At 39.3% G+C, this 23,370-nt stretch overlaps 1 protein-coding gene across 2 annotated transcripts in view; it reads left to right on the top strand.

Moving 5' to 3' along the window:
* Alpk1 (alpha kinase 1) overlaps positions 1-23,370 on the top strand; it is a 125,283-nt gene that overhangs the window by 56,200 nt on the left and 45,713 nt on the right. The window contains exons 3-5 of one of the 2 annotated variants that reach the window (XM_040292989.2): positions 6,410-6,531; positions 7,372-7,603; positions 12,402-12,556. In XM_040292989.2, coding sequence (XP_040148923.2) covers positions 7,483-7,603; positions 12,402-12,556 — 276 coding nt within the window. In that variant the 5' untranslated portion in view covers positions 6,410-6,531; positions 7,372-7,482. The remainder of the gene's footprint in view (positions 1-6,409; positions 6,532-7,371; positions 7,604-12,401; positions 12,557-23,370) is intronic. The other variant, XM_021729661.3, reaches the window with a different exon arrangement.

Raw genomic sequence — 23,370 nt, 5'->3', positions numbered from 1 at the left:
TTTCCACTGCTCCTTTTAGGTCATTAGCTACAAACTCACTGCATTTCTTTAGTGCTAATTCTTTTTCTCCAGCTGCTTTCAAGATCTTCTTCATGTCTTAGGTTTTTCTAGTATTACTGTATTTGTAGGTACGAATTTTTATTTATTTGTTGTCCTGCTTAAGGGTCATGGATTTTTTTTATTATTTCATTATTCTGATGTAAAAGCTCTTTGTCACTGTTTATCCAAATATTTCTTATGTCTTCCCCTATTATTCCCATCTGGGACTCTCAGTCCTATGTTACATGTTTTGAAAAATAATTTCATATTTCTTAAGCTTCCTTTTGTATTTATGACACCTCTGTCTTTTTCTTTTGAATTCTGGGTGATATGTTCTAATATATCACCCAGTCCAAAAAGTCTATCTTAAGTGAGAGCTAAAATTTATCAAATCTATCCATTGATTGAATTTAATTTTTTCAATTACTACATTTTTCCTTTCTAGAAATTCTGGTTCTTACTCAATTTGGTATACTTTATTTATAATTTGTAGCTCTTTACTCATACTTTCAATATAATTGTTTAGTTTGCTAAACAATTTAAATTTTTTTTAATTTGTTCTTTTTAGTTATACGTGACAGTAGAATCTATTTTGATACATTTATACAAGCATGGAATATGTCTTATTCTAATTAGGATTCCAGTCTTGTGCATGTATACGATGTCGAGATTCACTATGGTGTGTGTGTGTGTGTGTGTGTGTAGAGAGAGAGATATACATACATGCATATAATAAGTCAGTCCTCCAAAAAACAATGGCAGAATGTTCTCTCTGAAGCTAACCCATAACAAGGAGCAGTGGGAAGAATAGAAGTTCAGTGTATTAGACAAAGGGGAATGAACGGAAGGAAGGTGGAGAGGAATAGGAAAGAGAGTGGAATGAATTTGACACAACTTTTATATATATATGAAATATATATATATATATGAAAAATATATTTCATATATATACATATTTATTTCATGTATTTCATACATATGTATATACATATATTATATATATATACCTTTGGTGTTATTTCATACACTCCTATTCTTCAAAACAGTGAAAGCCAAAGTTTAAATTCATGGAGTTTGGCAGATACCTCAAGGCAAAGGCTACCTTCTGTGTTGCAGTTAAACTTTTAGGTTCCAGTTTTCATTCATCTTCTTTGCTTGCCATTTCATTGATACATTCTAAAGTTTAAAGGTGTTTTTCAAATAATTTTAGTTGTTTTCTGTGTGTGTCAGAGAGTCTTCATATTGCTAGAAACAGAAGTTTCTTCTTTGGTAACTGAGTAATTTCCTTCTTCTTTTGCCTGCCTCCTCTCCTCCCTGTTTATGCAGTTTTAAAATGCTAATAAATGGCCGTAACTGGAAAAACATCTGAGCCCCACACTTGCCTTACCCTCCAATCAGATTTCTCTTTCTCCTTATTTCCCCATTTCTACCCTCAATCAGTGAAAAAGCATCATGGTAAGACTTTGTGCATACAGTGCCCAGGAAAGGGGGGGAAAGGTAGAAAAGGTTAGATTGTCATTGTTCATACCTGATTAAAGAAATTCTTTTTTTTTTTTTTAACCAGGGATTGAATCCAGGGGCCCTTAACCACTTAACCACTTCCCCAGTGGTTTTTATTTTCTATTTTGAGACAGGGTCTTGCTAAGTTACTTAGGGTCTCATCATTTGCTGAGACTGGCTTTGAACTTGCCATCCTCCTGCCTCAGCCTTCTAAGCCTCTGGGATTACAGGTGTACGTGCCTGGCTAGAAATTTTATCCTTATTGTTGTAAATCGGAGATCTGAATTCATTGCCTCATTGAAAAAAATTTAAAAAATTATTTTAAATGTAGATGAAAAGTAGTTTTAGAATACTTATTCATGTATATATGAATTACATAGGTTCTGTGTATTTGCTGGAGAATTTAACTAATGATTAATTAAATTCTAACACAGATAATTTAAATTGAGCTTTTGGGATATAATCATGTGTAATATGCCTTATGTAGTTAAGCACATTTGTGTCTTATCCCTCTGCTATAGTTTGGACCTTGAATATCCCCTGAAGTTATATCCTCCCAGGTGGTAAAGGCTTGGTCCCCAGGGTGGTGTTATTGGGAAGCACTGGAAACTTTAAGTGAAGTCTAGTGGGAGGTCTTTAGGTCATTTGGGGTGTGTCTTAGGCAGGGATTGTGAGACTCCCAGCTTTTTCCTCTCTTTCTCTCTCTCTTTCCTCGTAATGAGGTGAGCATTTTTGCTCTGCATGTACCCTGCCTTGGTGGGCTGCCTCAACTCAGGCCTAAAGTACACGGGCTAATCAATTATGAACTGGAACCTAAAAAAGTCTGAGTCCAAATAAACCTTTCCTCTGTACAAGTTAATTAACCAAAGCATTTTTCTGATAGTCATAAAAAACTAATATACCCTCAAATTATAAACTCCTTGACAGTATAGTTCATATCATGTTTCCCACATCTTTTAGTTTGGGGATTCAGTTGATGAAGTTTAATAGAGGTGGCAGTCAGTGGAGCATGGAACACCTTTGGAATCCATTATTTTCCCTGATCTACTCCATAATGGAGGAACTAACTATCTAGTGAAAAAGACTCAAACATATATGCCCAAAGAAATAAGTTTTTGAATAATCTACTTCCTCCTCCTCTCTCCTCCTCCTCCTCCAACTCCTCCTCCTCCTTCTCCTCCTTCTTCTCCTCTTCTTCTGTACTACAAATTGAACCTAGACGACTTTACCACTGACCTACATCCCCACCCCCTTTTAATTTTCAATTTGGGGATTAAAATTAAGTTTCCCAGGCTGCATCTCTAACTTGCGATCCTTCTGCCTCAGCCTCCTGAGTCACTGAAATTACAGACTACTTGCTTCTTTTTCATGATGGCTCATTTGTCAGTTATCCTATACTCAGCCAGTCAATTGAACTCTAAATCACCAATGGAACTGAAGAATGCATATGTCAAAGCCAACCACAGACTGTATGAACACATGACTATTCAGCAATGCATGGCATGTGTACCTTAGGGTGTAGGATTCTAACTTTGTTGGGTATTTAGTATTTTTCTAGAGTTTTCTGAATGTTTGATCGCTCTCTCTCTGGCCCCTTTTGGTGTGATTTTTATAAAAAAACACAAGCATTTTAACACATACACAGCATGTGTTAAAATAGAAAAAAAAATCCATAGGTTACAAAAAATTACTGGGAAACTTCTCTTTGATTTTTAGAACAATGAACAGCTCACAAAAACACTACAGTTCAGAGGAGCAAAAATTGTTTTGTGTTGAAATTGAAAATGATTCTTTTATAAATGAAGTTGATCAAAATTTCCAGCAGGACCATTGCCTGAAGGAAAGTGTCCTGGGCTCCAGCCTGTTATGCCTAACAATGAACCACACAAGTCTGGACAGATGGTCAGATTCCAAAGTGTTTCTCATGTTACACTATTTTCTTCCTATTAACTCCCCTGAATTGTGCAGGGGAAAGGGAAAATGCTGTAACATTTGAAAAGTATAAAGAATATCTTCAGTACATTTTGGAGAGTCACAAATATTAAACATTATCTTAGTAAACTCTTCTTTTTTAGAAATGTATTCTTGGGCAAAATAAGTTTGCTTCCCGTGGATAGTATGATTTATCTTCCTTCTACCTAGAAATATAAAATAGAAGATGTATTTCTGTCATTTACTAGGCTGTCTCTTCTCCGTTTCCCTCTCTCAACATTAAGTAACATTATCCATTCGGTTTTGAACTCCAGTGAGGCAGAAAACCTTAGACTTGTTTTTAACATCTCACGCAGCATCCAGCATCAATGCTGCTCCCTAAACAGTTCTCAGATACGTCCAGTTTTCTACATTTCTAATACTATCATTCTGGTCCAAAGTCCTGACAGCTCTCACCTGGATTATTGCAATAAGTACCCGTCTTATCTGCCTGCAGTGACCTTCTCCTATTCGCCCATCTGCCAATAGGCACTGCGGCCAAGACACAGTGATCTTTTCCGAATGCAAATCTGGTCATGGGCCTTACGGCCATCAGAAATTAACATTATCACTTTTAGGGTCAAGACAAAATTCCTTACCTGGTGCACACAGCCCTGCATGGCCCTTCCTTACCTCTCCAGCCCCACCTTTTAACTCTAGGCTACCCAACACATCCCTTTTCTATTCCCTCTGTTTTTCCTTCTCCAGAAGGGTCGTTCCCCACTGTTTTCAACTTCATTAAGCCCTATTCCTCTTTCAGAGAGTAACTCAGGCATTACGTCCTCAGGGAAGCCTCTCCTGACCTGCCCTAGCTTTATTCAAATAATTAGGTCAAGTCCTGTTGTTTGCCCCTATGGAACCACATATCTTATCTTTCACAGCACTTGGACAAAAAGGAGAGATTTATGATGCTTTGCCTCAGGACTGGGGGTTTCAAGTGAGGAAACAGGAGCAAAGGAGTATATTTATTTAATAATCAGCCCCCTAAAATTCAAGCCATTATTTCTAAACCACAAAGAAAAATATACATAAACATATTGTATTTAAGATTTCTCAAAAGAACTAGGACAGATAGGGTTAGGGACATAGCTCAGTGGTAGAGTACTTGCCTAGCACATGTAAGGCTCTGGATTCAAGCCCTTGCACAGCAAATAAATAAATACATAAAATGGAAAAAAAGCCCTTCAAAAAAAAAAAGCTAGGGATTTTCAATAAATAGCAGAAATTCTTCAGCAATAAATAAGTTCATTTGTCTGCATTATGACTGAGTATATAATTTAAGAGCAAAAAGCATCTTAAAAATTGCTTAAACCATGCTTCCATGGAAAAAATATATGAGAAAGGTAAATCTCAGATTTGACTCTCATGGGCCTCACAGTTCAATGACAGAGTATGAAGCGGAAGAATTAGTCAACAAACTGTTGAGCACTATTGTTTGCATTGGTTTCCTTTTTCTATGTCCTCTTTTCTTTACTATATACTGTCCCTGCTTAAACCATTTACATAAACACAACAATTAAAATGTAATTGTCCATTAATTATAATTAATTTTGTTTTTAATTGACAAATTGAAACCATATGTTTCCTATGTACAACATTATGCTTTGATTGTATTTATACACATACATTGTAGATGGCTAAAATAATCTATAATATGAATTTACCTCACATACTTACTTTTGTGGTGAAAACACTTAAAATATCTTACTAGTTTTCAACTACACAATATATTATCATTAACTGTAGTCAGCATGCTATATAATATTGATCTCTTAAACTTATTTCTCCTAATGAAAATCTGTATGCTTTGAACAACATGTCCCCAGCCCCACCACCCATCAACTCTCAGTACACACTTGCCTATCTACTGCTTCTATAGGTCCAACTAAAGACTGCTTTCTACCCTAAGAGGATGATACAGTACCAGTAAAACTTTACGGAGAGCCTTTGAACAAAGGGATGATGTGCTATTGAAGTTATATTAGAATGCAGTCTGATATTTTGGTACACAAACCAGCTCTTCATATTCCTTTATTTCACCTCTCTTTGTATATTAAGTCCTAAACAAGAGATACTAGGAAAGAAGAGTCTTCTTCTTATTTTAAGGCTTGAAGTAAAATGAGTGTAGAACTCACCCACAGCACATGCCAAGAAAGTTTGTTCATAACTTTCTCAAACACCAGATGCATTTCTCAGTCTCTGGACTGTCCTCTCATTTAACCAATCTCTCCCTCTTCCAAGGATCAGTGAGATTGGGACATTATTGTTACATGGCTGCTTGCCCACTAAGTCCACTAATAAGCTCTTTTCTTGGTAACAGTAGTACTCAGAAGGGATGGATATGTTCTCCTGTTCTTTGCAATAGCAGTACAATAATAAAATTCCATCTACCCTTTCTACTTGGTTCGTCTTATAACTAGGCAGACTAATGGCCAGATTGCAGCACAAAACTTTGTGACTTATAGACATTCTAGTTAAAAGGGTCATTGGAAACCATTCAGTCCAACAACTCAATTTGTGCAAGAATGCTTTTCGAAACACCCTAAACAGAAAAGAGATTAAATTCATACTTAGGCTTAAATCCTTCCAGTAACTAGTTCCTTGTGTGAAAGCTCTTTAAGGTAACAAGAACTTTAAATTCAAGAACTCTGCTTGTGTTCATCAACAAATACATGATTATTTTTAACAAAGCAAGCCTGTGATATCCTCAAGCTTTATTTTGGCAGTAAAGTGTATATAAATTCTTTAAAACCAAGGCCATTGGGTAACAGTGTACTTTTTAACCTTACACAATAATTCGCTGCTTGTATATTTTCAGTGATTACATCAGTTACAAGGATTAGCTCAGAAACAGAGAGACTGAAACCATCCAGGAATCTGTTACTGTCTTCTTTTTCAGATTCTCATACTTTGATAATTCAATTCTATGTGCACTAGAAGAGTGTCTAAACCAGACAGAAGCTCCCCTATCCATTCTGGGAAAGTCAGAGAGAGGATAATTTCCTTTGTTCTGTTTACAAGGTACTACTTTAATTAATGAAGATGAAAAAGAGATTTATTAATCAAAGAACTTTTTTCTATTTTTTGGTCAAGAATTTTTGTACTTTCAGTGAGTTATTTTGGTCTCAAAATTGCCATGATTGCAATAGTTCATTACATCACACTAATATTTGCATGAGAAATCTCTCCAATGTTTGTACGTTACATGGCAACATAAGTAGACTCTTCCATCTATACGATCGATTTACCCATACGATAGTACTAGGAAATTGGGTTTTCCAGGGTATCACTTCTTTATTTTACTTGGCAGTGTGCCTGGCAGTGAAGAGTTTTAAATTCGACATCTGTCATTGCCTATCTTGGTCCAAATTATATCATGCTAAATAGCATGAAGAAGTCTGCACAGTCGGGAAGTCAATAGGGGGTTATGAGTGGTAAACTTCATATTACTACATGCTTATGGGTGAACAGTAGAACTGTCAGCCAGGTGCTTCCTGTAGATTTCCAGAAAGGTAGAAAGTGTAGTGCCACTGGGATCCAGAGGCACTGACATACATGAAGAATGCAGAAGATACATAAATCATGGTGGACATTCATTTCATTTGGCCCCGTGTGATTCCACCGACATCACTGTGGGTAACCGGGGTCTGCATGGGGACCCTCTCCCTTCTGCACTCGATGCTTCTGAGGTGCTGCCAATCTAAACCAGACCCCGAAGTCATTTCACACACTTCCCTAATAATGTCCTCAGGGGCTGTCATGTATTTTCATGCGTTTGCCCTATTATCCCTCCCGGCTTGAGTCTTACAGATAATTGATGATACTTCAGTTAATCATCTTTCTCCCTCTTTTGTTCACCAGGTACCTCAGCCTTCAAGGGTCTCCTTTATTGAGAATCGATGTCTTCTCCTAGGTAATTGATTACCATACACCCAGGGACACTCGATTCATCGTCCGGGGAGGGTAATCATCATGAATAATCAAAAAGCTGTAGCTGCAGTACTGCAAGAGTGCAAGCAAGTGCTGGACCAGCTCTTGTTGGAGGCGCCAGATGTGTCAGAGGAGGACAAGAGCGAGGACCAGCGGTGCAGAGGTGAGGTTCTGCTGGGAGGCACCAGGGGTGAGCCAGCAGGTTCACTCCCCTCTCCCCTGCCTGCACGACACGTTCTCATCTCTGCCCTATTTTTCTTCTCTTGGCAGATGACCACCGAGAGATGAGTGGATTTCTAGGGCATGAATGGGATGTGGGCTACAGGCGGACAGGCAGGGGAGGAAGCCCACTTTGTCCCAGTGAATTGCTGTCAGTTCTAATTTTAGGCTTCAGTAAACACGAGGCTACAAGAAACAGTTTAGTTCAAGAAGAACAAAGGGTCCAAGTTGGCTGGTGCACGTAAATTTCAATTATTAAAAAATTGAAGCAACTTCTGAATGGTGGCTCATACTTTTTTTCAAACAAGGATTTTGTGCTTCATCAATTTCCATAGACTTCTACAGTTTCCATAAATATGTCATCTCACCAGCCCCATCTCTCTTTTCTTGGTCACCAACACATAGTAAAATAAACCCACTCATCTCTACAAATAGCAATTGCATCATGCTCAGGATTTAAGATTTTGGCTTTGAGCTCATTTTGTAGTTTGTTCTCTTCTTCGTTATAGATAAGTCATCAATTGGGAAGTCTCAATCAAAGTCTAGAAAGTGAAAACAATCTTTAGTTCTTCTTTGACCCATTGTGGAGATGCAACTCTCTGTATTTAGGTTTCCTTTTTATCATATAATTAGATTCTGATGAACTTTTCATATTTTTTTGTATTTTTTAGTGTCTTGCTATTTCTAGCAAAAGTAAGATTCCCAAATGAAATGCACACTCACCGAGTCCTTTTGTTGTTCATTATGTAATGGAGGAATGTTCTGAATGCTTTCTTCATTACTTTCTTGTATAAAAGCACATTTTACAGGGATGCTTTAAGGCTCCTGTGGGATCGATTATGGGTTTCCTTTTGTTTGACTAGCCAGGTGCCCCCACGTGTGACTTTGCTTGCATATGCTTAGCCCGATATCACCAACGTTTTTTGATGTCAGACCCTTGTCAGGGAATGGCAGGCTCCTGGGCATCTACTGAAGATGCCTTGTTGCTGGTCCTAGTTCTACCCCATCTCACGCTTTGTGTTCTCAACCCAAATTCCCTTAAGCTTTATGTTCTCCCTAGTAAAGCCTCTGAGCCCCCTGATCGTCCCAAGTGTCACAGAATGGGAGAAATAATCAGTTTAGTTACAGATAAGGCAAATCACGGCTGTAAAATCACTAAATTAGACACGGTCCTCCAGGTAAGCTCCGTGGGGAGATCAGTGATCGCAGAGGCAGAGACGGCGGCTACCGGGTCCGGAGCTGACAGTCTGGTGATGGCTGAATCCCGTAAATCGATGAAGAGGAATCTTCCTGGGCAGAGCCACCCAGGACCGCAGCTTCCCCACCCCCGCGGCCGAGCCGCGTGCTGCACCGCAGCGCAGGAGGTTGACCGCGCGCGGGGCGGAACGCGCGCCCTTAGCCTGGCAGGTGGTTTCTGAGCATCTCCAGCAGGCGGGTCCTGCCACCACCGATGTCGTCAGCTCTCGTGCCCCCGAGAGAAAGGCATTAGTACAGGGTCACTTCTGGCGGCAGGGCGAGCCAGCAGGCTCTGAAACACAAACAGTGGTTTTTATGTTTCTCCCTTCCACCTCTCAACCACATCCGGGGAGCAGAAATTAAAGTCCAAAGAGATAATCTTTTACAGATGTATTTTAGAGGCATCTTTTCTTTCAGTGTGTTCCACTGGACTGCTCATGGTCTGGCCTGATCTGTAGGGAAGAGGTGGGGTGCAGGAGGAAAACCTGAGCTGTAAAGAATAAGCCTTCTCCATTTTGATGAAGCAGTTTGGAAAGACTAAACTACTCAGTCCAAAGGGCGATGAAGATCTGGGAACGCAGAGATTACATTTCTGCTGTCATGAGGCGACTTCTGTTCATCACAGTGTCCAAATAATTTACCAAACTGGGACACTTTTGAGACAGAAAGGGACACCATTGATAAGTACCCTAGACGACACAGGACCCTTCTAAGCAAACAAGACTGAATGGTCATCCTAATACCCTTGAAGAAATTTTCTCTACACGTATATTAGAAACATTTTCAGAAGCTACAATTTGGTCTGTGGCAGTAAGGGCCAGCTTTGCCTGCAGCCTGTGATCCCATAGGTCCCAGATGTCAGGGTTCCACTTTCAATGTGGGAATTGCTGTTGCAGAGTATTGCAGAGTCGGTGCTCAGGAGCCCCAGGCTGCTGAATACCAGGAGTAGGGGGTGTTCAGAGTGACACTTATAAGTCATTATAAGCGTCAATCAGTGCAGATAATTCACTGGTGTGGCCTATATGATATCTCCTTCAATGTCAAGCAGTCCTTTCCTGACAGGAAACTTCCTTTCTTTTGCCTAGTTGGCAAGTTAAAAAAAAAAAATCAAGAACTAAGGTACAGTTAGATTTTCTTCCTTCTCTTCTTTTGGTTTTTGTTCTCTCTGTCATATCTCTTTTGCCCTATTCAGCATGCCTCACGTAGACACAACAGTAACCACATCTTTTAACCATGATGGTCTTTTACCCATCATGATGTGATTTACAAAAGGAATGGGACATGAGACATGATATCTGTTTGCAGGAAGCTCCCAGCCCAGTGAGACAGACAGGTGTAGTTAAGGAGGAGGTATGAAGGCTGAAAGGAGCAAGCACCTGTGGTTTAAGAGCACAGAAAGGTATTTTCAAGTCCTCTTTGAGGTCATGGTAAGCTGGAAAATGACAACCTTTGCATTGAAGACTGAAGGTAGTGGGTCTGAATTTGATCATCAAGGCATTGAGTGAGAGGGATACAGTCAGAACAGGATATACAAAATTCAATAATTAAAGAATTTTATACAAGGCAATGGCCTGATCCATCTTGTTTTTAGGGGAAAAAGGGGGAGATCAAAAATAAAGAAGATGATCCAGAGAGGATATGGAGAAAAGGAATACTTTTACATTCTTGTTGGAATTGTAAAATTAGTACAACCACCATAGAAATCAGTATGGAGGTTCCTCAAAAGACAAAAAAATGGAACAACCATAAGATCAGGCTATGCCACTCCTCAGTATTTATCCTAAAGAATTAAAGACATCATACTATAGTAATACATGCATACCCATGCTTATAGCAGCACAATTCACAATAGCCAAACTATGGAACCAACCTAGATGTTCATCAGTGGGTAAATGGATAAAGAAAATGTGACATATGTACACAGTGGAGTTTTAATCATAAAAAAGAATGAAATTATTTCATTTGCAGGAAAATGGATGGAACTTGAGAACACTATCTATGTTAAGTGAAATAAGTCAAACTCAGAAAGTCAATAGTCATATGTTTTCTCTCCTTTGTGTCAGGTAGAGAGGCAAAAGGAAAAGAAAATCAGGAAGTGGGAAGGAATCTCAGGGAAATCCAAGGGAAATCAATAAAGAAGAAGAAAATAACCGCGGGGAGGAAAGAAGGGAGGGAAAGGGGAAATACTGGGGAATAATATTGGCCAAATTATATTGTTATATCATGTCTATGTATGAATATGTGGCAATGAATCCCACCACTATGTATAATTGTCGGGCCCCAATAAAAAATATGGAAAAATAAGGAATATTTGGTGAAATTATGAACAGCAATTCAAGCAAAAATTATTGAAAAAGAAGAGGAGAAATGAGTTTTAGAAATGACAGGATTCAACAACCAGTTAGATTCAGGGAGACAGAGAAAGTAAATGTCTAGACTGATGTCTGGGCTTCAGACTTGGGTGATTTTGTGCATGGTGGTACCATTCATCAAAAAAAGAGAATATGAGGGGAAATAAGTTCAGAAAAGAGCTGATGAGCTAAGTTTTGTACGTGTTCAGTGTGAGATACCTGCAAGATAAGTACCACAAGATTTATAGCTGGCAATCATGTATATAGGACCATGGTCCTTTATCCAGAACCCTGAAGATCTCAGGTACTTCAAAATTCAGATTTTTCCCAATGGGAGGAGGGTATTTGGGTACATATGTTTCTATTCATTGTTGAAACAGAAGGTAGGGTGGCAGCTAAGATAGACATTAACCTTTTTTTTTTAAGCAAAACTTCTAAGTAATCTCACTCAGTAGGATAATTGGGACTATAAATTGCCCTACCCAATTCAAGTGTAGTTTGGATTGTAAACATAAGGAAAATTTTCTACTTTCCAGAGATTTGGGGGTTTCTGGATTTTGGATAGAAGACTGTGAACCAGTAGAAATAGATTTGATGCTCACTGAGAGATTTAAACCTAGCCACTAACATGAAATTAAGGCTGTTTCACATTTAATTGATCTCTCTTCAAATCTCATCTGTGTTTTTCATATTTATTGTCTGGACTCAAGTGTTGTCCATGGTGAAAGAATGAGATGGGGTCTTAAAGAAGCAAAAAGAGGTTGAACAAACTTACGGTCTACATTACCCAGCTGCCACAAGCCCACAATACCATTCCATTCCAGTCCCTTTCTCATTTTACAGGGAAAATAATATTTCCTCCATTCCTTTCTCTGATTCTTCATGCAGAGATAGTCACTGAAGTGCTTTACTTCCTGCTAAAAACCTTTCTTAATGCCTGACTACCCCAATTTACCTGTAGGGCAAAGGAGAGCAGGGCCACCCCTGACAGATAGCTCCTTGCTATTATTCTTTGAGTCAGAACCAACAGCTCAGACCAGCCACAAGAGCTAGGGAAAAGTGTTTTTGCTACTGAGGTGCTTCATCATAACACGGGGGAGTTCAACAGCCTTTTCTTTGACTGCAATTTCCTTACCTGAACTCTGACCTCTGCAGCTTCACTTCCCAGCGAGTTAAGGACCCTGATCCAGGAGGCGAAGGAAATGAAGTGGCCCTTCGTGCCTGAAAAGTGGCAGTACAAACAAGCCATGAGCCCAGAGGACAAAACAAACCTGCAGGATGTGATTGGCGCCGGGTTGCAGCAGTTACTGGTAGGAAGAGCTCCACCACCTGTCCCTCTGACATCCCCAAGTGAGGCATTTAGTCTCTAAGTGGTCTAATAGATTAAATTTCTTTGAAGCAAAAGACAGTCCCTATCTTTATGGTCTGCTCTGCCAGATTGACTAATGTAGGGGAAATTGCTGTTCGAAAAGCATCTGCCTATAAGATCTGATGTTGGAAAGGCATACCTAGTAAAAGTGAACAAGGGTGGTGGGTGGGTCCAATATGAAACCTGTCATCCTGAAACATTTAGGCAACCTTGGTGAACCAAAGCAGTTTTGATTCCACAATGCCTCATAGCATTCTTATTTTAAAATGCCACTTTCTAAAAGTTGGGTAGCTTTAAAAAAATAAATTATTCACTGCCTCATCAAGGTGACTTGCTAACTAAACTGTTGAAGTTTAACAGTAATTGAAAACATAATTTAAGCCCTCCAAATTAATCATAGTTTAATAGAGGCAATCAAAAACATATAATTCAAGTCTTCCTGTTAGGATTTTATTTGACACTTTTTCAAGCCTCGGGATATTTCAAAATATCATTCACTATCTCTGATGGTATTTATGCTCAACATTCTTTATAGCAACAGGATTTCATGGTTTATATGAGATTGTTGGCTCTATTTTCTTAACAGTGTTTTCTCCTACACCAATTGAATTATTATTATTCATCTAATCACCACTTCGGTTTTGAAGTCTCTGCTTGGTATTGACACTTGGTTGATGTAGTGTGATTATTCCTATATGTTTCTAACTATTGATAAAAGTCAGATTCACTTACTATTAAGTGGTACAATTGACTTCCATCCAGTTTTCATAAAATCTGAAAGAGAATAATAAATGTAATAGTAACTATTTATTAATATTATGTTTTCTATTCTGTTTGTCTCTGCCGTATTTTGACTCCCACACCTAAATATAAAATCAGGTCCATATGAATGTGGATTAGTTTCTATCCCTTCCCTGGATCCCACCTGGGGTTTTATTTGTTCCCTTAGCTTCTCATGTTTAAGGCTGTTTGCGAAGCATCAGGTCAAGGTCATTGACATGCTTATCCTCAACTCATGTATCAGAAATGAATTCAGTGGATACCTCTACTCCAGATAGGAGAGAACTTCAGAAACAGCATAGGAACCCTGGTTAGGGCTAATAATTCAGGCTTAGATTAGGTTCTGGGGATTTTTTTTTTTTTTTTTTTTTTTTTTTTTTTTTTGGTGGTGGTGGTACTGAGAATCAAGCCCAGGGTCTCATTAATTATTTTGTTTTATTTTTATTTATTTTTATTTTTTTCCTTGGTGGTACTGTAGATTGAACCCAGAGGCATTTTACTACTTGAGCTACATTGCCCAGACCTTTTTCAGAATTTTATTTTGACACAGGGCCTCACGCAGTGGCCAAGACTGTCCTCAAACTTGAGATCCTCCTGCCTCAGCCTCTGGAGTAGCTGGGATTATGGGCATGTGCCACCATACCCAGCCCATTTTCCTTTTTAGTGACATTGTTTTTGTGCCTACATTCTTTCAGGAGGTCATCAAGGAAGCCTACTGGCTTATAGGTATTTTTTTCATCACATAAAATTTTCTTTGTTTGGAGATCTGGCATTAGAACAATGACAACATCCCAAAATTTCTACTCTCTCAGTTTACATGGGATTGTGTTTTGGGATCATCCCAAAAATAAATGTATAGAAATTGTCCTTAACTATTGAAGCATAAATCTAGGAAAGACCCCTTGATCTATGGACATTCAACAGCACATTTAGGGACTTACCAGAAATGGTGAAACCTCCACTTCTCTCATACCCCCGACAAAACTAAACAAAACAGGTTAAGCAGACTGGGGATGGCAAGCCCAGGAAAGTGAGGACTTGGAAAGAATGCAGTGTTGAGCCAGCAGTTTTAAATAAATATGGTTGGTATTAGTAGAAACGTGGAATGAAATAAGTATAATTTTTTAAATCACTATTGAGTCTGCAAAGTGTTTGCATGTGCATAATCTCATTTAATTTCTCAAGATAGCCTTATGGTGGTTATCACCATTATTATCTTCATTTTTCAAAGGAGGCAACTAAGGTGCAGAAAGACAAATTTGTCCAAAGGAACGGAGGAGTATATGGGAGAGCTTTGACTTTTAGCCTCCTCTTTTTTTCCAATCCCAGTTTTCCATCAGGAAGTCCTGAGATGTGTTCAAGCAGACTGTCCAGGAGACCTCCTCTAGAAGGAGTCCGTCCAACAAGACAGCCACTAGTTGCATGTGGTTCTTGAGTACTTCATAGTGCTAGGCGATATATGATTAAATGGAACAAAAAGTTTCCCCCTTTTTTCCCCCTGCAATACAACAGCATTAGAATATAAACTACTAATGGAGAGGAAATAAAATCCAAAGCCTAGAGGGAAGGGAAATGCAGTGTTTACAAAGTATTTTCCATGAGACATTAGAGTGGATGCTCACCCATCATTCATAGTTTTATTGACTTTTTGTTAATTCCTATGAAGACAGCCACGTGTGGCCAGGGCCACCATTCCATTGGACAGTGCATCTCTACTTCAGTGCTTTTTACAGCGAGACCTCCCAAGCACAGTGTCAGAATCCCACAGGAACTTGGAAATTCCATATCTTGGGCCCCCATCAAAAATCCTCTACACAATTAAAAATCCTGGGAGTGTGGAAACTCAGCACTTAGCATTAGACAAGGGCTCCAGATGATTATGAAGGCTGAAATTTGAGAACTGCTGCCCTGAAGAAAAAAATAGAGGGGAGAATGAGAGAGAAAGGCAGATCCTTAATGGAGAGGTGAGGACCAAAGGGACAAGGTAAAAAGAAAAGGAGAATCCCAAGTGAAAACTGAGACCAGCCAGGAAAGACATCTCTTCTCCATCAATTCTGGGAGTTGTTGCTTAAATGGGAGCTGCTCTGGAAGAGCCCACCATAGCTTCCCTTGCTCAGGGAGTCCTTGTATGATTAGGCTGGTGGCACAGGGCATGCTACAAGCCTTCCTGGGAAAGTGAGAGCAGAGTGGCTGTGCTGGAAGCAGCCCCGGCTTTGACCATTGAGAGAAAGTTTCTCTGACTTGGAACATAGGGTGAGGCATCTTTGGGATGTAGCACATCACTGTTACCAGGCTTTCACTTCTCTGGTTTCATCCTTCGATCATCAGTTTCGCCTCCCTGTTTCCAAAGTGGGTAGCAACGTTAGTTGAAAAATTGAAGCTGATGTTTTTAGACTCTCTCAGTCTCGGTGCATTTGGGGGTTAATGTGAGCTGGGAGACGAGCTGTTCAAGGTTGTTGAACTGTTTTTAGAGCACATTCATCACTCTCTCACTACGCCTCTATGTATTTCACAACTGTGGAAACAGAGGCACCGAGAATTGAAGAAGTTTGTGTCCAGTTCACAAGGTCACTCGGTGGCAGCTCTAAGAATCAGTCCATTAGGCCTCCTTTAGTCCCTAAGGTATTTAATCTGGGAGCTTTTTGAACTCTGAGCATCATTTTCTTTAGCTTACCCAGCAAGCTATAAATTAGGAACCACACCTCCTAAGACTTTTAGGGCACTTTCCTATTGTGCCAGACCCCAAGTGCACAATTGCTAAACCACTCTGTTTGTAAATACAGAGAACTATAGCGCCCTGTGGGCCAGGCTCTCTCCAACTCTCACTGCTTTTAATATCTTAGCTTGTTAAAAAAAAAAAATAGCTTGAATAAACTCCATGGCTCATTTTTGTCCCAGTACACCATCAGTTTCAACCTCACAACTTAATGAAGCTGAGTGGCCACGTTTTAATAATGGACAAGTTGTGAGTTTCCACTCTGACATAAGTAAGAGTCAAAGGCCCATGAGTTGATCTTTTCAGTCCTTATTTTTTTTTCCTTACAGTTTGTTTATGACTTTGTGTTTTGTTTTGTTTTGTTTTTAACCTTGACATGGAATCTTTCCCATAAAAATCCCCCTCCTTTAAAAAAAATTAATATTACACTTTGAGGATAAAATACTATGTCATTCAGTTAATTCCACAAATAACAGTAACATCAAATACATAAGAAAAAGGTTAAACATAAAATACATAAGAAAAAGGTAAAATCAGAACTCTTTTTCACAGTTACCGAACTGGCGAATTTCATGGTCATTTATAATGTTCTCTCTCAGCCTGAACTTTATCAAGAAAAAAAAAAATTGTATGTGTTTTGTGCTTTGCTTTCTTCTCAACACCCCTCCCCAGACCCCTTCCCTGCCCCACACCCGGCTCCCTCCCTCCTCCCCCACCCTCCAATCTTTTTCCCTTTGGTGTGTGGCCACAGACAGAAATTTATGGCAGGGGTCAACCTCCTTTACACTGCACACAAAGCTTGCTGACTTGAGAGAGTTTGTCCCCCTCTCCCAGAAAAAACACCTGCAGTACTCTCCCCAAGAAACCTGGAGAGATGGGAGATTAATGTGGCTGTAATAGCCGGGCAGTGTTCTGGGTATTATGCCCTCTCCCCAGGTAGATGGGTCTTTTCCGAGATGATACCAATTATTTATTGCTGAAACATCTGTTGATAACTGCAGCTGCCCTTGTAAAACAAAGCCTATCGTAGGGTCACAGGCTATGGGGACCTAAAATCCTGCCTCATGCTAGCTTCAGTCTATTCAGCAACACCCTCCAGTCCGTGGGTGACCATCCTCTCTAATGTCTCATCGTGCCATGGAAAATACTTTGTAAACACGGCACTGCCCCTTCCCTATAGGCTTTGAAGTATTATTTCATCTTCATCGGTAATTTATATTCCAGTGCCATTGTACTGTGGGAAAAAGAGGGGGAACCTTTTTTGTTTTCCATTTAATTGTATATCGCCTGACACTTTGACCTGTATTATTAGTATTAGTCAGAAAAAGGATTTTCTCCCTCTCTTATTTAAAAATAAAATTTCAAGGGAAAGTAAGCACTCCTTCAGCTCTTTTCACTCAAAACAATGTTTACACTCTGAGAGGGAAAGATGAAAAGCAGGAGCAACTTTTTTCAAGTGCCCGGGAAGGGCATTCCAGTTTTTGAAAGAGAACAGTAAGGCCCTTATAAATATCATTCAGTAAAACCTTTGATGGATTTTTCAAAAAGTACTGAAGGCAGTTAGCATGGTTTCTAAGCCAGGCTTTGGGCTGCAGCCGTGCAGGGCCAACTAGTAAAGCCCATCCTACCTCCAAGGTGCCAGGGAAGGAGGGCACCAGTCTCCAGGTGGATGCCACCTCTGGGATGTTTTGCACTAACTTTCACTCTTCAGAAAAGAACAGTTCCTTTCACAATCAAAAGGAAATCTGAAAACAAAGCTTTTAAAAGGGCAAGAAAAGGCACATTTGGGTTTCTATGTATATAGCCATTGGGAGCAGAATTGTCTGATGACCCCAATTTTGAAATTCCTACACAGAGTTGGGGGTCCTGAGGCTGGTAGGGGACTGGTGTTTCTCCCCAACCTGTTTCTTGGAGGAAGAGGCCTGCTCTAAGGCAGCCCTGAATTTCCTATGGCGCCTCCTCAAGGAAAAACAGGGGAATTAATGTCTGTGATCTGACACAAAAGCTCATCTGAGGTGAGGGGAAGCAGGATCAGAATGAGGGTACCTTTTTCCACTGCCTTTTCTATTTCTGGAAATACGTAATCTGCTGGCCTATGTGCCACAAATATTCTTTAAGAGTTTTTTTTTTTTTTTTTTGCTACCTAGAAGAGATTTGAATATAGAATTCCCCTCCACATACACACAAATTAAAATGTTTAGTTATTTACTTTTGCTATTTGGAGTGGAAAGCCTTTGTGGATAAATACATTTTGATAAGTTCAGCTTTCAGAATATTTTTCTAAAGTGCTTCTTTAGATAACCTTGGTCCCTCCAACTTGATATTTTTATTTTAAACTATATAATATATAAAGGGGCAAGGATTAAGGCATATATAAGTGTGAATAAATATATGATTTGGCCCATTGTAAGACTGCAGGAAAATGCTTCCCAAATGTCTAGTGTGACTAACTTGGGAGCTGAGAAGACGGAGAAAGACCTTCAGCAAAAGAACAGTAGTATGAACTTATTAGAAAATGAAATGTCAAACTGAAGAAAGATGGATACATGGTTGTGAGGACTAAGTAAGAAGGTGAGGCACTATCAATGGGATCTAAAATCCTACCTCATGAATAAAATACTTCCCATGAATAAGCTCTTGATTTAAAGATGTTCTTAAAACCAATGTACCTCATTTATTTCAGGTGCCAGTCTTCATATTAGTAATAGAGGATTCAAAAGCAGTAGCAGGTACCATTTGGATTATGATTCATTCAGTAACTGATTTTCTCAAATGTGTTTCTCATTTTCTACTGAGTGACTTGGGGCTATAATAGGGGATGTAAACCATACATTTATTTATCCATTCAGAAAGATTTCATTAAGTGCCACCATGTGCCAGGCATTTGATATAAAGTAATGAGATAAATGTAAGAAATGGAAGATACAGGTCATGTCATGGAAAAAAAACCTACAAAAATGAAGAGAGTGGGCATCCCTTACCCAAACCTGCTTATTAAAATAGTTATCCCAACATTTGTTCAACAAAGGGTTAATTATCTCTAAATGCCATTTTATCTGAGCTGGTGGACACCCTCCGAAAACAAATATTTCCAGTATCACTTGCAGCAAGATGTAGCCATGAGACTGAGTTTATCAGAATAAAATGTGAGGCAAAGTCACAACTTATAAGTCACTCACTCTTTAGGAGATTGCTTGTCCTACATTTTAGCTGTGTCCCTCTTTCTAAGAATGGGAATGAGGTTGTGGAAGTAATACATTTTCAATCACATAGACAAGACCCAGGGAATGTTAGAACAGTACAATGAACGAAAGCAGAATTTAAATGATTTCATGAACTGGGCATTATGGCACACACCTGTAATTCCAACAGCTTGGGCAGGAGGCTAAGGCAGAAAGATTTTCAAGTTCCAGGTCAGTGTCAGCAACTTAGTGAAGCCTTAAGCAACTTAAGGATACCCTTCCTCAAAACAGAAAATATAAAGAACTGAGAATGTAGTTCAGTGGGAAAGTGCCCGAGTACCCCTCCCCCAATAAAAAAATAAAATACTTGTTTCCATTTATTGACTATATAATATGTGAAAGGCACTCCAAACATGTTCTAATTTTCACAACTCTTAAAATGCCATTATTCCCTTTATATCTAAAAAAAAGAAAAAATTCCAAAGAGTATTGTTATTATTCCCTGTTCACAGTTAATAAAATTAATGTTCAGAGAAGTTAAATAACTTGTTCCAGGTCATGACTTGAACTTTCCACCTCTCTAAGGACATCTCTGTTCTTCCCTCTAAGGGACACACCTGTAGGGCCATGCTGGCTTTTAATACATTGAGACATCAGAGGTTGGGATAGAGGATACAGGAGGAGGAGCAGTTGTATTCCTGCTTGATTCCTCCTCTTGGATGTCTCACAGACACCTCAAACTCAAGGTCATCTTCTGACCTCTTTACAGACATGGTCTTCCAGGGTCCATTGAGAGGCACCACCACCATCTACTAGCACAAACTTCAGAGTCATTCATGTCACCTCCCCCCCCCACCTGCCTACCTTAACCACACCATCACAAGTTGGGTTGGCTACACTTTCTAAGTATCTCCCTTTCTCCAGTTCACCTCCACTACCATCACTATCTGTCTGTTCTGTGTTGCTAAAATAGAATGTCTGAGTATTTAGAAACAACAGAGGCTTATTTGGCTAATGGTTCTGGAGACTGGAAAGTCCAAGAACATGGTGCTGGCATCTCATGAGGGTCTTCAAGCTGTGTCATCTCTTGGCAGAAGGTGGAAAAGTAAGAGAGGCTGAGAGCAAGAGAGGGTCAAACTGGCTTTCATAACAAATCTACTCTCATGATAACTGAACTACACTCAAAATCATGACATTAATCCATTCATAAGGGCAAAGTCCACATAACTGACCACCTATTATTAGGCCCCACCCACCTCCCACACTGTTGTACTGAGGATTAAGTTTCCAACACATGATCTTTAGGGGACACATTCAAGCCACAGTATTATCCCTGTCCTCGTGCAGTTATATTCACCTGGCCCCCTGTAATTGCTTCCTGAGTAGTCTCCCAGATCCATGCTACTTAACTCTTCCACATCCTTTCTCCAGGCAGAAAGTGTTTTGTGGAATCTGAAAAACATAGTCATGTTTCCCCAGTATGCCTAGAAATGCTCAGTGTGTAATGAGGCTCACAGCCCTGCCAGATTCAGTCCATCCTTCTGCTGTGCCTGCCCTGCGCTCTCTAACCACATGTGTCCTTTCAATTCACATTCTAACCATGACACTTCCATGCACATAGCTTTTCTCCATTCCTAAGACACTCTCCCCTCTCCTCTTTGATTAATTTCTCTGTATCTTTCATCTCTCAGCTTAGGTTTCCATTCTTCAGAGACTCCTTTTCTGACCTATGTGACTACATTAAGTCACATCATATGGTTTACTTTGGTGTAGCTTTGTGGAACTTTTCCAAGTTCTACAGTTCCTTTCCAAGTTCTTCCCAAGTTTTAAAGTTCTTTTGTGGAATTTTTCCAAATTCCAGTTTGCATTTGTATGTGGTTCTTTATTTATTCCTATCTCTTTCCCCCCCGTTGACTATAAGATCCATGAAGACAGGGGCTTGGTCTGTGCTTACCTTTATGTCCCTCATACCTAAAATAATATATCTTCAACTAACACTCTTAAATGAAATAACAAACATGATATTTGATATGCATGCATAATGGCATAGAAATGAGGCTGTCCTGTGTGTGGCCCAACTGGATGGGCAGTGGCCAGGGTAATAATAGTGGCCACACAGCTCTCAAAAAAGGCATTTAAATAAATGCCTTGAATTCTTCCTGATAAACAAAATAACAACTGAAGAAAACAACTTAATTTGTTGTGCACATTATGAATTGAACTTGGGAGATTCTGTGTTTGTGGAGTACACTGAACTGATTAGGAGAGAATGGCCACATGGGAACACATGGAAATGTTGGGCTTGAGAAGAGAGAGGAAACATATGTAGAAGGTGTTACAGAAAAATAGCTCGAGGAATATGATCATTAGTGGGATGAGCTAGGTTGTGTTATTGTTGCCACGTAGCCTCTGCTGCCCTGTGATCTGCATGCCTTCTTCTCAAAGAGAGACACCTTCCCACACTGTTATCAGGCTTGGCCACATGACCTGTGTCAGCAAATGAAATGTGATTAAAAGTGACATCCACCAGAACCAGGCAGGAGATTTATAAGCCATTGTGTGGTTCAGCACTGGAAATTTTTTCTTTCACTTCATGAACAAGATAGGGCTGTTCCCTCTGTCTGGATCCTGGAAAGGGCAAGACCTGTACAGCAGTCTCAAGATTGTATCAATGTTGTAGCCAAAATGAAATATGGACAACCATGAAAAATTTTTCTTTAAAGCCAATAAAATTTGGGGTTATCACAGTTTCACCCATTGTTATAGCTCATGATGTGTAACCACCTGGTTACCCAAATCAAGATGTACAAGTTGTCTTTGACTCCGTCTTCTCCCAACCCCTCATATCTCATTTATTGCCAAGCCCTACTAATTTTCCTCTTAAAATCTCTCAGATGTATTTTCTTTTTCTCAATCATAGCTATACTGGTTCAGACCACATCATCTCTTCCCTAGATTTTATCTAATTCCTCTCTCTCTCTCTCTCTCTCTCTCTCTCTCCTTCTGGTCAGATGCCCTGTAAGGTTATTCTGCTGAAAAAAAAACAGAAAAATAAAAACTCCCAAACCTTAGGGGCTTAGAGCAAAGAATGTCTATCTGAGGCCAGTGTGAAGGCTGTGCTTTATGTCACTCTCTCTCAGAGATTCCAAATTGAAGGAACACATGCCATCTAGAATATCACTGGTTGCTGTCAGAGGGAGGGAGCAGAAAGGAGGCACTGCACCCAGGATCATAAGACACTTCCATACAGGTGTGACCAATGATCAAGAGAAGGCACATGATTGAAGTTTTATCTCCCCGAAATACAATCCTACCATTTACCCAGAAGAAGAAGACCAGGAAATATGTTGGCAGACAATGCTCATGAGCATGATGGCCTGCCAACTTTTCTCCACAATACAACCAATGCATCAAATAGCAATTTGACATTTTTTCCCACACCAAATTCAGAAGGGGGATATCAAGTAATTTTTTTAAAAAAAGCAAAGTAGAAAATCATATAGATCTTACAAGAGCTCCTACCACTAATCCTGAACAAGAAAAACCTTCTAAACAAATTTGGGTGAACATTTTTATTAAGATGATGGAATTACTAGTTACGTGTACTTCTTTGATTCTTCACAATAAACATCTGTTACCATTACAATAAGGGAAAGGGAGATAAGAAATGAGAAAGAGAAAACTGCTAAAGAGTTATCTGTAAATCTAGACAGGGTCAAATGTTCAAAAAAAAACTCACCACTTCTCAAAGTAAAAATACTGGAGTTACCTTAACAATGAAGAAGCTAAAGTCATTAATTGACTCAGGCTATACATCTTTACCAAGTAAAGTAAGGATTTTATGTGAAGTGTTCTTTTTTCTGATTCTTTATTCTTCCCATTTGGTGACCTACTGTAAGTTAAGTATCATTATCTCCCATTATCTTTTCAGAGATCATTTTAGCATGCATGTGTGCACACATATACCCACATGTAAGTGTATATAGAATTGGTGCAGAACACAAATTATTTCTCTATCAAATGATAGAACTTCAAAACTGGAGAGGAATTAAGAGAATCTCTTTTTCAAGTCCATTG

This window comes from Ictidomys tridecemlineatus, chromosome 9, assembly GCF_052094955.1.
Source record: "Ictidomys tridecemlineatus isolate mIctTri1 chromosome 9, mIctTri1.hap1, whole genome shotgun sequence".
NCBI lineage: Eukaryota > Metazoa > Chordata > Mammalia > Rodentia > Sciuridae > Ictidomys > Ictidomys tridecemlineatus.
This window is presented reverse-complemented; position numbering and strand designations above follow the sequence as displayed.